General features: G+C 60.8%; 1 protein-coding gene across 2 annotated transcripts; it reads right to left on the bottom strand.

Moving 5' to 3' along the window:
• Positions 1–3,656: 3,656 nt before the first annotated feature.
• Positions 3,657–12,975, bottom strand: R3HDM4 (R3H domain containing 4). Of its 2 annotated transcripts, XM_090027656.1 has the most exons (9): positions 12,835–12,964; positions 8,521–8,624; positions 7,537–7,691; positions 6,897–7,015; positions 6,173–6,296; positions 5,616–5,701; positions 5,397–5,482; positions 4,909–4,964; positions 3,657–3,900 (listed from the first exon to the last, which is right to left on the bottom strand). In XM_090027656.1, the coding sequence occupies exons 2-9, from the start codon at positions 8,571–8,573 to the stop codon at positions 3,797–3,799; spliced, it is 783 nt and encodes a 260-aa protein (XP_089883782.1). In that variant the 5' UTR covers positions 8,574–8,624; positions 12,835–12,964; the 3' UTR covers positions 3,657–3,796. The 2 variants fall into 2 exon arrangements, with proteins under 2 accessions (XP_089883782.1, XP_089883781.1); XM_090027655.1 differs by lacking the exon at positions 8,521–8,624 and having other exon boundaries at positions 12,835–12,975.
• Positions 12,976–13,029: the final 54 nt, after the last annotated feature.

Below are 13,029 nucleotides of genomic sequence, written 5' to 3'. Positions count from 1 at the left end.
GCGCTGCCCCCTGCATCACGTCTGTTTGCTTGGGGGTCTCCCATCCAAGCCGGCTGGAGCCTGGGGGCATTAGGCACCCCCCACCCACAGCCCCCTGTCCCCTCCACATCTGCGTCCTGCCTCTTCCACATGAGGTTTCCCGTTGGCACAGGCTGAAGCTGGAGAGGCGGTCGGGCACCAAAATGCTCATTGCGGTCTCAAGTGCCCCTTAAGATGTGCTGGAGAGCGGCCGTCTCCTGCCCACGCGCACCCGGCTCTCGCGCAGCCTCTTACTGAAAAATAATTGCAGGGCGGGAAGCCTCCCGCAGACCCCCGGCCCTGGCAGGGGAGATGCTGCCAGCCCCGGTGGCACTTACTTCCCCTTCCCCTTGGTTTCGAGCGCCCTGGTGCAGGCAGCGGTGAGGCCTGGCCCTTGCCCGTCCCCGCGAGAGTCTCTGGCTGCCTCCAGCCGCAAGGGTCTCAGCGATGCAGTTCACGAGGTGGGGCAGGATCACTTTTGGGTTTCCCAGCTTGCTCTGTGGGCCTTTTGGCTGGTGGCAAACAAGACAAGGGGACATCTGACCTCCAAGGTCTGCAGGGCTTGGATCTGGGAGTGTCTGAAGCATCCGGAGTTTGGGAGGCAGGAGAGCGGCCAGCGGACAAGGCAAGAACTGGGGTCCAGGGCTGCGAGGAGCGGGGCCCCTCTCCTCCACCCCAAGCTCTCCCTGCCTCCGAGCCTCAGCGCTGCACCCAGGTGGCCTCACTCCTCATTGGAAACCGAACCGCGCTCCTGCCCCCCAAAGCAGGCCTAGCAGCAGGGAGAGCAGTGCACGGCCCCTGCCCAGCTGAGAAGCCCACTTTGCTGCTGTTTCTTCCCCCCCCCACGTGCAGCGTTCAAGCAGCAAGGTCCTAAGAGTGGCACCTTAGCTCAACTGCTTGGAGGAAGAAAAAAAACAAGGAAATATTGCCCTGAAATTCAGGAGCAGAGTCCTTGTCTTGTCTTTTTTTTAAAAAAAGAGGAGGAAGAATCAGGCCATGGCAGCATTTGGGATGCGGACCTGCAAGGGAGGAGATGCTTCAATGCGGTGCTTCGAGTGAGGGCTGCACCGCTGGACTGCCCCCATCGCCCCCCAAAGCCTCCTGCTGGAAGCCCCCCGCAGACAGACACCGAGAGCTTTGCCCCCAAAAGAGACGCGGACACAGGCAGGCCGGAGCACCATGGTTTATTGTTCTCGTGCAGACGCCTTCCACCTCTGTACGTGTCCTCGCCTTCCCAAGACCAGCCCCCACAGCAACCATCACAAGGAGCAGAGGCAAGAGCCAGGGCTGGAGTCGGGGCATTGAACACATTTAAGAGGAAGGAAATCTTTACGACACGCTCCTGAAGCAACGACACAACCGCCGGCCGCAGGCTGCAGGCCCCAGCGCGCGCTCGGCTGCACGGGACGCTGGTGGGGCCACACAGGTCACTTGGCAGAGGTGGAAGGCGGAGGCACCAGTGATGGGGACCCATGGGGGAGCTGGGCCTTCAGGAGGATTAGATCGGAGCAGAAGATGCTATAAAAGGGCCCGATTTGCTCCCCACCGCTGGAGGAGCAGCTCCTCCTTGCCCCCGGCCCTCGAGGCCGTGGTGGTTAAGTGTGACACTGCTCTCCCCCCTCCTGCTCACAACTAGGGTGAATCAGGAGTGAGCCTAGCAAAGGCAGAGCAGCAAACCCCACCGGTCACCCAGCCTGAGAAGCACCACGAACCCCCTCCTCAACCCACCCCAGCTCCCCCCGGCCCAGGCATGCACGAGGCTTTTGTACAGCTGTGAGCAGTGACACACACAAGTGCAAGGCAGCAGCACCCCGAACCCCGCGAGTCCCTTTCAAAACCAGCTGCTATATACACGGAAGAGAAGCCCTTGATACATGGCAGATACAGACACACACAAAAAAACCCCATAGAGCGTATGTGTTAAAACCCACAGGCAGCACAGACTGTGGCCCTACGGCACTGGAAACCAAGCCCATTTCACACAGCGCCACGGCACGAAACACTCCCCCTGCCCTGGCACTCCTGGCTGCCCAGGGTGGGAAAGTTCAACATTGAGCTCCAGCCACCTTGGGAGCAGCGGGGCAGCCGGGGGCCTGAGTTAAATCACACACACACACACACACACACACAAATATGTATAAAAAAAGGACACGCTATCTTACATTTAAAAAGGGTTGGAGCCCTGCCCTGCGGAGAACGCCAGGCCTTGGCATTAGATCTTGCTGCTCTCTGTGTTGAAGCTTCAGCTGCTGCAGCCCAGCTTCGGTGCCAGGCTGCAGGGAGAAGCTACAGGACAGGGCTGGTGCCAACACCCAGCCTGTCCCCTCAGAGCTGCCACGAGAGCTAAAACAGACCCCCTTCCCTTGGGACCTACCCCAGAGAGGAGCCTTTAGCTGGATGAAGGCAGTGCTCGGGGCCATTTGGCTACAGCAAGACCCAGACCCTTAAGAGGCAAGTGTTTGGCTCTGGACGGGCACGGGGAGGCAAATGCCGGGGCACAGGTTTCCTACAGGGCCCCCACCCGGCAGAGATGGTCCCCAGGGCTGTTCTGGCTTTAGAAGTGCTTGCCCTGGGATAGGGAAAAGAGGCACAAAAAAATAAAATCACAGGGTCTCAAAGCTGCCCCGTCCCAGACAGCATCATGGATGCAGGGACATCCCCTCAGTATTTGCAAAATGTAAATGTAGGAGAGAAATCCTTGGAGAAGAACCACCCCACAGCTGCAGCCCAGCACTTAAGCCCAGGTTTGAAGCTTCAAGCATGGGCTTAGGTTTTGGGCCCCGAGCTGCCCAGCTGCAGCTGCAGAGCTCGGCGGGGCGGAGAGGCAAGAGGAGCTGCGTGATGGGCGTTAAGAGTTACCGGGGCAGATTCCCCCTGGCAGCAGCTCCCCTGGCACGAGCAGGGGCCTGGAATCGCCGTGCCTATTTTTAGAGCCAGCTGGGCTATACATAGAAATGCTTCCACCTAGCCAGGACGATGGGGAGCATCCACAGCAGGTGCAGGGGCTGGCCATATGCGTGCGGCGAGGTCTGCACAGCAGGTCAAGGCCCTGGAGTCCCCGTGATCACAAGGGGGATGATCTAAAGGTAGAATTATCCGGCCTTTGCGGCTCACCTCCACTACAGGACAGCGATCTGGCCTCTCCTGGGCAGAGAAGAGAAGAGCCCAGGAGTTTTGTATCCTATGGAGATCACTTTAAATACCTAAAGCACTTAGGGCAGCTGGTGCAGGGGGCTAAGCCAGAGTAAGGCTGCTGCAGCCTCCAAGGGGCTTTTAACAGCCCAAATGAGCCCCAGAAATGAAGCACTGGCGTGAACGAGACTGACCCACAAGACAGCACCTCTCCCTGCTCCCCCCAGCCTAGACATCAGGAGAGGTTGCAGCCCACAGGGGCTGGTACCTGCACACAGCTGGGAGGCGGCCCCACCACGGGGACAGAGATGTCAGGGCTTTCGCAAAGAAAGGAGCTGGTGCCTTCCTTAATGCAGACCAAGAAGGGACAGGCTCTGTCCCGGAAGGGAGGAAAGAGCCAGCTAGAGACCCTGGGGGAAGTTTGTGCCGCCCGGGGGAGAGACAGGAGTTTTGGGAGATCCCTGCAGAGCTCCAGGGATGGGGGAGGGAAGAGATTTCATGCCTTGAAGCAGGGCACACGTTGCAGACTGAACCCCGCTCCACGCAAAGCCGCCCACTGGCTGGGCCACCGCACAAGGGGGGCAGGCAGCGGGGTCGGAGCAGCCGTCGGCACGCGGAGCAGGAGGGGCGGGGGGCCCGCGGCGTATCAGCTCATCTGCTCCAGGTAGGCCGAGAGCAGGAGCTCTGGCGGCAGGAAGACACGGTGCTTGTTGCTCACTTTCATTTGGCGTTTCCCCTTGAAGTCAGAACCTGAGACGGAGGAGGAGAGCTGCGGTTAGAGCCAGGCCGTGCTGCCGTCACCGCCCGTGCCCCAAAGAAACGCAGCCAAACCCTGCAGGGACGCGGACAGAGGCAGCGTGGAGCTCATCAGGGCGTGGGGAAGGAGAGGCTATGCAGGGAGAAAAAGGCGTCCAAATGAAAGGTCGGGTTTGGACCAGAAGTGACATCCACGCCTAGACAAGCCAAGACCCGCTGCTCTGGGCCACAGCTGCCCCCACCTCCGGGCTGCCATCTTCCAGGGGCTCACGCCCGCTAAGATACAGTCCTCCATCCATGAGATCTGCTGGAGCCGGCGCTGACAGCAGACAGCACGCTCCATGTGCCCTCCTCTCCTGCTCTGGGCCCCTGCCAGCTCCCCGCTGCCCAGCCCTGAGCCATTAACGCTTCACTGGCATTTTCACACCCACCTGCTAATGAACCAGCAGGCAGAAAGGACCAAGCTACGCACACAGCAGAGCTGGCAGCCTCCTGGCTATAGCACGCTGGCGCACAGATTCCTCCCCAGACTTGCCACCCGCCTCCCTGGAAAGCTGTGGTCTCCAGCCCAGCTGCACTGCACTGCACTGCATCATTTCCCTGCCTCTGCATCACACTGCAGTAAGGAGAGGGGTGGGAGTGGAGCTGACGGGGACGCACAGCTCAGAGCAAGGCAGGGAGCACCAAGGCACGACTGCAGGCTCCCTGCTGAACCCGCCTGCTCGTGTCAGGGGCTGGATGTCTGGAAGCGCAGGACGGAGGCAGCCCAATACAAACCAGGGCCTGCACACACCACGTGACGGGAGGCAACGAAGCCCTGGAGCCAACAGACACAGCCCCCCCAAGGCCCGTCGCTGCCCCCAGCGCAGCCAGGGGCCGAGGCCGCCTGGATTTGAAGCCTTGCTTGGCTACATGGCCCAGCACCCGAGGCCAAGGGCTGCGGAAGAGGAGGAAAGCTGGGAATGGGGAGGAAGAAAGATAAATAAATCTGCGGGCTCTCACTGGCAGAGACGAGGTCCATGTACTGGCAGAGCGCGTGGAGCAGCAGCCGCTCAAAGCTGGAGGGTGGAGAGAAAGAGAGAGATCCAGAAGTAGTGGGGTGAGATCACAGGAGGTTTTCTAGCTCTGCCTCTTCCCCAGGCCCCTGCGCCTCCCTCCTTCCACCGCTGCGAGCCCCGGGGGAGAAACTTCATGGCATGTGGCACCCAGCAGGGTGGACAAGCCACGGGGGCAGCCGGTTCCTGTTGCTCTTGGGGCCCTGGGGCGATGCTCTCTAGCCAGCAGCAGGGCAGAGCCAGCCCCCTCCAGTCCAGAAGGTGCCAGGAGTGGGCCAGATAGACACGGCCCGCTCCCCACTGCAGCCCTTTGGCCCGTCTCCCCGGGGCCTTTGATGGGTCAGGAACACCCAGCCTGAAAGAAGCCACCTGCAAAACCCCCTGCACAGCTCTCTCCGTCCTCCAGAACAAGAGCAGCCTCCCAGCACCATCTACCTGTTGTCCATCATCGCGGTGTACACGGATTGGGGGGTGACAGAGAAAAAACCCAGGAGCTCCTCCTCCAGGCCCTCCAGGGTCCCCTGCAGAAGAGAGGCAGGTACCTTAAGGGTCGGGGGGGGCTGGTGAAAAGGCAGGAGCCCCGGCTCCCCAGCAAGTCAGAGCCACTGCTCAGCCCAGGAACGGTCCCCAGCCCCCCGCCGCCTGGGCTCTCACCAGCGGGATCCTGCCTCGCTTCAGCGTGGAGCGGAGCCGGCGGCTGATGCGCTGGAAGCACTCCTGGGGCGTGTAGGCGGGGTGCTCTGCAACGCAGACGGGGCAGGACGTGCATGTCAGAGCTCCGGGAGCAGCCTGCCCCACCACAGCTGCGTCTCGGGCACATCACGCCCGTGGACGAGACTGACGTCTCCATCCAAAAAAAACCGAGCAGCAGAGACCGTGTCTCAGACCCAGACACTTCCGTCTGGCTCAGCTGTTTCCCCTTCTTCACATGCAGAGGGCATGAAGTGTCCCCCCCAGAGGGCACTGCCATGATAGTTGCCCTCTGCCCAGAGCAGGGGAGATCGGAGCTGGCTTCCTTCTACCGCTGCAGCAGAAGCGGCAGCCTTATCCCCAAGTCCTCCCTACAGGCCGCCGGCACGGACCTCGGCTCACTGGGGGACCCACAGCAGATGGGGAACCCCCCCGATCTCCCTCGTGGCCAGGTCAGGCTAGAGCAGGTAGCTCCTAGCCTGACCCCAGAGGGTCCTGGCAGGCTTCCCCCAGCCCCGTACCTTTCCACTCATCCTCCGCTTTAATGGGCAGCTTCCTCTTGTGCTTCTTCTTGGCCTCTCCCTCCAGGTAGAGCAGGACCCTCTCCTGCTCCTCGCCCGACCGGTTCATGAAGTCGTTCCAGATCTGACAAAGGAAGCATCATGTAGCTGCAGCCGCTGCGTGCCAGCCCTGGGCCCTGTCAATTCTTGGGACCCTGCTCAGCCTCCGCTCCCAACGTGGCTCAATCAGTGCCTCCCTGCTCCATCCCTGGAGCCTCCTACATGGGACAAGCTGGCCCCAGCAGCCCAGACACCCCAGAGCTGGGAACGGAGGGGACCAGGCCGGCTCGGCATGGGTTGATCAACACCTATGAACACCCACATCGACTCCAGTACAGACCCAGTCTCCCCACCGAGAGAAGAGGCAAGAAGCAAGACGCTGTAGGATCAGGCACTTTGATATCGGTGCCGTGTCCCCCCAGTTGTGCTAGGGCTGGATGGTTTAAAAAGGATCCCCCCACAAAGCAAGTTGGAGGCTCTGACTCTTGCCCTATGGAGTGGACCCCCGCCAGGATTAATCACATCACTTCCTCCCCATGAGATCAGTCAAGGTCCTAGAGCCCTTTGGCCGAAGGACAGAGCTGCCGGTACGGAGCAGGACCAGAACGGGAGCCCTTCTGCCAAAAACGGAGTGAGCCTGCAGCAAGCAGTGGCCCCAGGCCATCGGCGAGGCCGAGCCCCCTACCTCCACGTAGGTCTCATTGTTGCAGGCCTCGGTGAAGATGCTGGGGGCGGCCGGGTAAGCCAGGTCCCCCTCGTCGGTGCCACACTCGTCTCGCTCCAGAAGGGTCATCAGGTACCGGGCTGGGAGAAAGCCAAGCCTGTGAGGGGCGCGGGGCCAGGCCTGCAGGGGCTGCGATACAGGGGAGACAGCAGGGACGGGGCAGCCAGGAGCCAGGCCCTGCACTGGAGTCGAGCGGGGATTTCTCCGTCCCCCTGCTCTCACGGGCATCTCACAGGGCAGCCTGGGTCACATAGGGAGCTCCCCCATCCCCCGTTTATAGCCCAGACATCCCAATTCCCTCCTTCAAGACTCAACCCAAGCCTCCGTGGGCAAGCTTTGGAGGACTGGAGTCAGGCGCCCCGGGGGAGAGCCACCCGGGCCTTTAAAACATTGTCTGGGCCACTCTGCAGAGAGCTCTGCACAGTCACCGTGACGTGGCCTCTCTTCCAGCTGCTTTATCAACACCCGGCTACGCAGCACGGGCGAGCTCGGGGCCAGGTGCCAGCAGCCCGGCTCTCCTGGGCAACGCTGCCCCGGCGAGCGGCGTGGCCAGGCCCCGGGGGGCTGAGGGAAGCGGTGCCCGCGCGTGCCGTCTCCTTACTGTTCTCCAGACGCTGGAGGCTCTTACGCCCCTTGGCCTTGGGGATGAGGTCGGAGTTGCGGATGGCCTGGTTGATGTAGTGCTGCTTGCGCTTGGAGGGGGAGAACCTCTTGGCGGGCAAGCTCTCCAGCGGGGGCAGGCAGTCCTCGATCCGTCTGCGGGGGACACACACACACAATGCGCTGATGGGGGAGCGCCAGCTCTGGGACCCCGGCTGTACCCGGGCCTGGCGCAGCTGGGAGGTTCTGGGGGGCTACGGCTGGAAGAGCAAAGGAGCGGGGAGGATAAGTCAGGGCCGCGATGCCCCAGGGAAGCTGGACAGGCCCAGCGGGGGAGCAGATCAGGACCGAGCAGATCAGCTGGGCTCTGTGGGGGGGCACAGGAGCCAGGATAACCACATGCCTGGTGCGGACAGGTGGTTATCTCCAACTGCCCTCCAAAGCCCAACCCTGGCTCTGAGACATCTGGAGAGCCAGACATGGAGCGACACGCCTGCCGGGCTACCCTGCACTCCTTCGTCCATCAGCCGCCCACGAGGCAGCAGCCAGAGTTGATAACCTCAATCACTGCCCAAGCGCAGCCTTCATTTCACAGGTTCAGAAACCTCCCACCCCCCCGCCGTTACATAAGTGGCATTACTTGCAAGCACCACTCGAGCTGCAAGCCAGGCCGAGATGCCCGATGGGCTCATTTCACCAGCCTTGATCATCAGAGCAAGTCTGCTGGCTAATATAAACGACCTATTCACTTGCTGCTTGTGCCCGGCTGGACGTACAATCCTCCGGGCCGCGCACCGATGAACAGCACTGCCTTGGTGAAGGCACCCATGGAAGATAACCTACGGCCTGCGCGCATACCCAGACTGCAGCTCCTTTGCTGCATCTTAATAGCATCTATTCGGAGTCCGACATGAGAAACAAGGCAGGCCTGGCGCAGCTGCCTCCTAAGCTAAACCTGGCGAGCCCTTAGAGGAATGCACCGAACCTTCGATCGCTTCTTTTCCAGAGGGCAAGACTCACTCTCCCAAAGCGTCTCATCCATCCGCGCTTCCCCTTGCAGCGCCGTGTCAGGATCCGCACAGCTGGAGCCTGGTTAGCGACAGGAACAAGGGGCTGGTTTGATGGGCAGTCCCTGCAGACACCAGGGAGCTTCGCTCAATTTTCCATTTGGTATTAAGAAAGAAAGCGGCACAACGTGCTAATCAGAAGTCTCCTGGGCTTCGGCTTCAGTTGCCAGCTTCCAGAGCCAGTCTTCACTGCCCTTGCCCCCCCGAGCTGGCCAGCCAGCCCCAGTGCATCCACCCAGGTCATCAATCTCCCCTCCTGACTAGCGCACGGTGTCCGCGAGACTCAGCAGTGATAGGAGACAGCAAGGAGACAGCTGCCCAAGAGACATGCACGGCGCACCCCCCTGCTCCAGCACAGAGCTGGGTCACACCATCCCCAACCCATAGCCACAGAAACCTGCCCGCCCACCCTGCGCCCCCCTGCAGCCCACTAGACCCCATGTAGGGAGGAGCACTGGCACAGCTGTCCCCAGCATCTGGAAGACAGTAGGGCCACGCCGTGAGATGGCAGCACACCCACACGGGGCATCAGACAGATTATTGTTTTGCTTCAGTGCCGCATTTCCACCCACCCAGCTGAAATAGGCAGCAGCAGGGATAGAGCTTCTGTGGCCAAAGCCTCCCAGCCGGGGAGGGGGCTGGCAGAGGCGGCCCCACAAGAAGGCATGCGTGGGAGAACAGCACGGAGCCCAGTTTGGGTTCAAGGGTGGTTAGAAACCAGCCCCCTGGTGCCTTTTCCACTTCACATCACTTGGGCATCTGGTGTAGAAGCGTGCGGAGGTCACTGGCTTCATCCCGATGTCTCAGCCAGCTGCAGGTTCACGATGGACAGCTGGCTTCCTAAACCCATCCTGGTAGCCAAGGGGCCCATTGTATTGGCATGGATTCATCCGACGGGAAAGGGGAGGAAGGCAAGGCAATGTATGCATTAAATGATTCTGACCCAAAGGGATTTCCAGGCAGTCACAGCTCCCCAGAGTACAGCAGGGTGGTGAAGATGATGGGAAGGACGTTTCCCTGTCTAGCCTCTGCTGCAAAGAGGGCTATTAAACCAGCAGGCAGGTTTCACCAGCCAGGGAGCGCTCCCAGACGCTGCTGCATTTGATCCATCTTGCGCCATGACCTTAACCCTGAATTTATCATCCCGTGTCTGTACGCTAACCACGGTGCCGGTGGAGACTATCCATTTGTCATCTTTCCTGAAGCTGGGATGAGCAGATCACACGTGCACTGGCACTCCTGGATCCCAGTACTCAGAGCAGCCTTCTCGGGGAAGGCACTTAGAGAGTGGATCACCAGACAGGTTGTGATGCACTCGAGTCCAAGGCAAGGGAGACACGAGGCGTCAGCCCAGAAGGGCATGGGATGCATCAGGTACTCGAGTTTGTACCCACTCGGTTTCTCCAGCGGCCAAGACACTGGACTGGGACTTGGGAGGCGCGAGCTCCGATTGCAGCTCTGCCAACAACTCGCTGGCTGACTTGGTGCACCTCATCTCTCTTCCAGTGCCTCAGTTTCCCCACCTACAAGCCACAGCCCCTCCACTACGGGCTTGTGGTGTGATAGACAGCGTAAAGCATCCCACCAAACAGCATGGATACTAGTTACATTACAGCTGAAGCAGGCTGCAGGCCTGATGCCTTGCCGAAATCCTGCTGGGTCCCAGGACGCCTAGCGAGATCTGGGTTCCTCCCCTGCGGGTTGAGAGCTGGCAGGGCAAGGGTTGTGTTTCACAATCTTGGAGACTCACAAGATGTGGTGACCTCAGAACCGTGCCTATCTGTAAAGAGCACCGAGGCTTGGCACCCATCCAGGCACTGAAGGTCAAGTCCCAGACAGCTCTGTGCAAATCATGCCAGGCAGGCCAGATCCCCTTACAGGCTGTGCAGCTAGTTCAGCGTGGCGCTCAACTAGCAGCACAGGCCGGGGTGCAACTGCTGGCAGGTTCCTTGGAGCAAGGTTATGCTCTTCCTGGCAACAGCTGAGCTGGGCTTTCCTGGGCCACTGGCTTTCCAGCCTGGCCAGTTCTCCCCCACCCGGCTACCCACACCCACAAGGAGCTCAGTCACACAGCGCGTGCAGCCAGGGACAGAACAGCCTCGGCTTGGAAGCTCTTGTCTACAGGCACAGCTTCAATGCCGTCAGTATGCCCCAGGGAAGGTCTTCACTGCTCAGGGCTGAATCCCAGCATGCTCCCTGGGGAACGCAAGCTCTCCCCCTAACCTGCTTTTTGCTCCAACAGCAATTCAGGCTCCCTTCACTGCCTCCCCGGTTATTACCAATATCCTCTGGAAGCAGAGACAAAGTTAAAGCACGTGCATTGAAGTTGCTGCTCTGAAGCTCCTATCCAGCAATGCAATGAGCAGCCCAACCCTCTCCAGCCACCTAAAATAAAAAAACAGCTAGAGCCCACAGGTAAGCAAGCCACACGCCTTGTGATCTGCACTTGGCAGATTTCTGCATCATTGCAACAAATAAAGTGCCTCCCCCTCCTCTCCAGGCCCCAAACAAACTAACAGCTCAGCCAGTTTTCCTACAGAGATCTCTAAACCACTTCTAGCATTTGCCACTTCATCAACGGGACATGCCAGTGAGTGGCAGGAATCCCCCCGAAGATTAGCAGCTGGCTTTGCAGAGTTAGGCTTCCCACAGCAGCTCTGGAGAAAGCCCTCAGCCATGCTACCGCAACAGGCACACCGGCAGGGCTGCGGCCGTTTGAAACGCACGGGAATCCTGCTCTTTGGGAGCCAAAGGACCACAAGGTTTTAAAGCACAAGTCCCAGAGAGATACCACGGTAAGGTACCTTTTGCATGGGGTCCCCAGCCCACAGCCTGCAAGCAACCCGTAACCTGCAAGTTGACCGCACGTGTGGTGTGACATGGCAACTCCCCCAGTATCGAAGTTGCCCAGCCACTGTGCCCTCCCCAAGCTTGCCCATCTACCCAGCAGGGCTAATGACATGACCTTAGCTCCATCAAGCACTCGCTGACTTTGGATGACAGGACTCGTGATGCATGCTCTGTGCAAAGAATCATTACCCACTTATCCCAGCCCCAACCCCCTCGCCCGTGGACACCCAACACCTCCCAGCCCGATGCCAACAGGAAACAAAAGGCGGAAGGTCTCACAGAAGAAGCACCGGTTGAGTCACCCCGCTCAGGTTCGGTCTCTTCCGTGCCCGTGATACCAAGTTACAGCACTCCCAACTAGTCATGAAGTTGATAGTTAACCCCCTATAGATCATTTCGGGGCTCCCAGTTTGAGACCCACCCCCCAGCTGCTCTACTGAGCAGCCATCAAGTCTGCTTCTCCCATGCCGGAGATGCCACGGACAGAAGGGCTGGCCCAGGACTCAGATGCACGTCACACGTAGCGTAAGAGCATTGGTTTTATTTAAGCTGCAGGTAGCCACGCAGGTCCCAACATCCTGCTTATAAGCAGATCTCCACGCACAGCCCCTTTCCACCCCACTGCCCATCTACTTTGCAAGTAGATTTACTCCCTTGCAGGGAGCTGGAGCCAGCAGAGGGGAAGCCTTTGCCAGAGGGATGCTACTAGGAGCGATGGAGCCAGTCAGTTGTGGTGCTGCTCCCGCCTGGCAGCCCTGACATGGACAAGACTCCCCCGGTCTCCCAGGCTTTGGGCATTAGCCAGCTTCGGGGGACCCCGCTCCAGCAGGGCCGGGGTCTGGGGAAAGCGCGCCCGTTCCCTCGGACCCGAACACGCAGTAGAGGAGCCTGCGGACCCGGGGCTGCAGCCCCGACCCGCAGCAGGGGTGGGGAAAGCTAGCCGCAGAAGCCCACAGGCCTCCCTCCGTAAGGAGGCTGCGCGGGGTCTGAGCACCCGCTATGTCAGCCGCGGGCCGAGAGCTCGCAGGGGGCTCGGCAGCTCCAAGCAGGCCGGCCCAGGCTGGGCAAAGGGTCCAGGGCAGCCCGGGCAGGTTTGCCCCGCCGAGCCAGGCTAGTGCTCCAAGGGCACCGAGGAGCGGAGGGCCGCAGGGCTGCAAGGGTCAGTCCAGTCACCGCCCCCAGCACTGGGCCGATCCGCCCCACTCTGCGCCCAGGGGGTAATTAGCACCCCCCAAGGGGAGCGAAGCAGGCAGCATGGCATAACCCTGCGGGACACAGGGGGAGGGAACCCCGTGACGTAAGCGACAGAACCCCCGCGGGTGGGGAATCCCCGTGACGTAGCAGGGCGCCCCCCAGAGCGGCGGGATGCCCCGGGCACTCACAGGAACGGCTCCGCCGCCTCCCCGGCCCGGGCCTCGCGGCCCTTCAGCACCACCATGACGGGGCCCGGCCCGGCCCCCGGCCCGGCTCGGCGCAGCCCTGGGCGGCTCCGGCCTTAAAGGGGCCGCGGCACCCGCGCCCTGCCGGAAGTGGCGTAACACTCGGGGGCGGGCGTTAACCCTCGGCTGCCCGAGCTG

The sequence above is a fragment of the Crocodylus siamensis genome, chromosome 14 (assembly GCF_052110815.1).
Source record: "Crocodylus siamensis isolate JL-2025a chromosome 14, ASM5211081v1, whole genome shotgun sequence".
Taxonomy (NCBI): Eukaryota; Metazoa; Chordata; order Crocodylia; family Crocodylidae; genus Crocodylus; species Crocodylus siamensis.
This window is presented reverse-complemented; position numbering and strand designations above follow the sequence as displayed.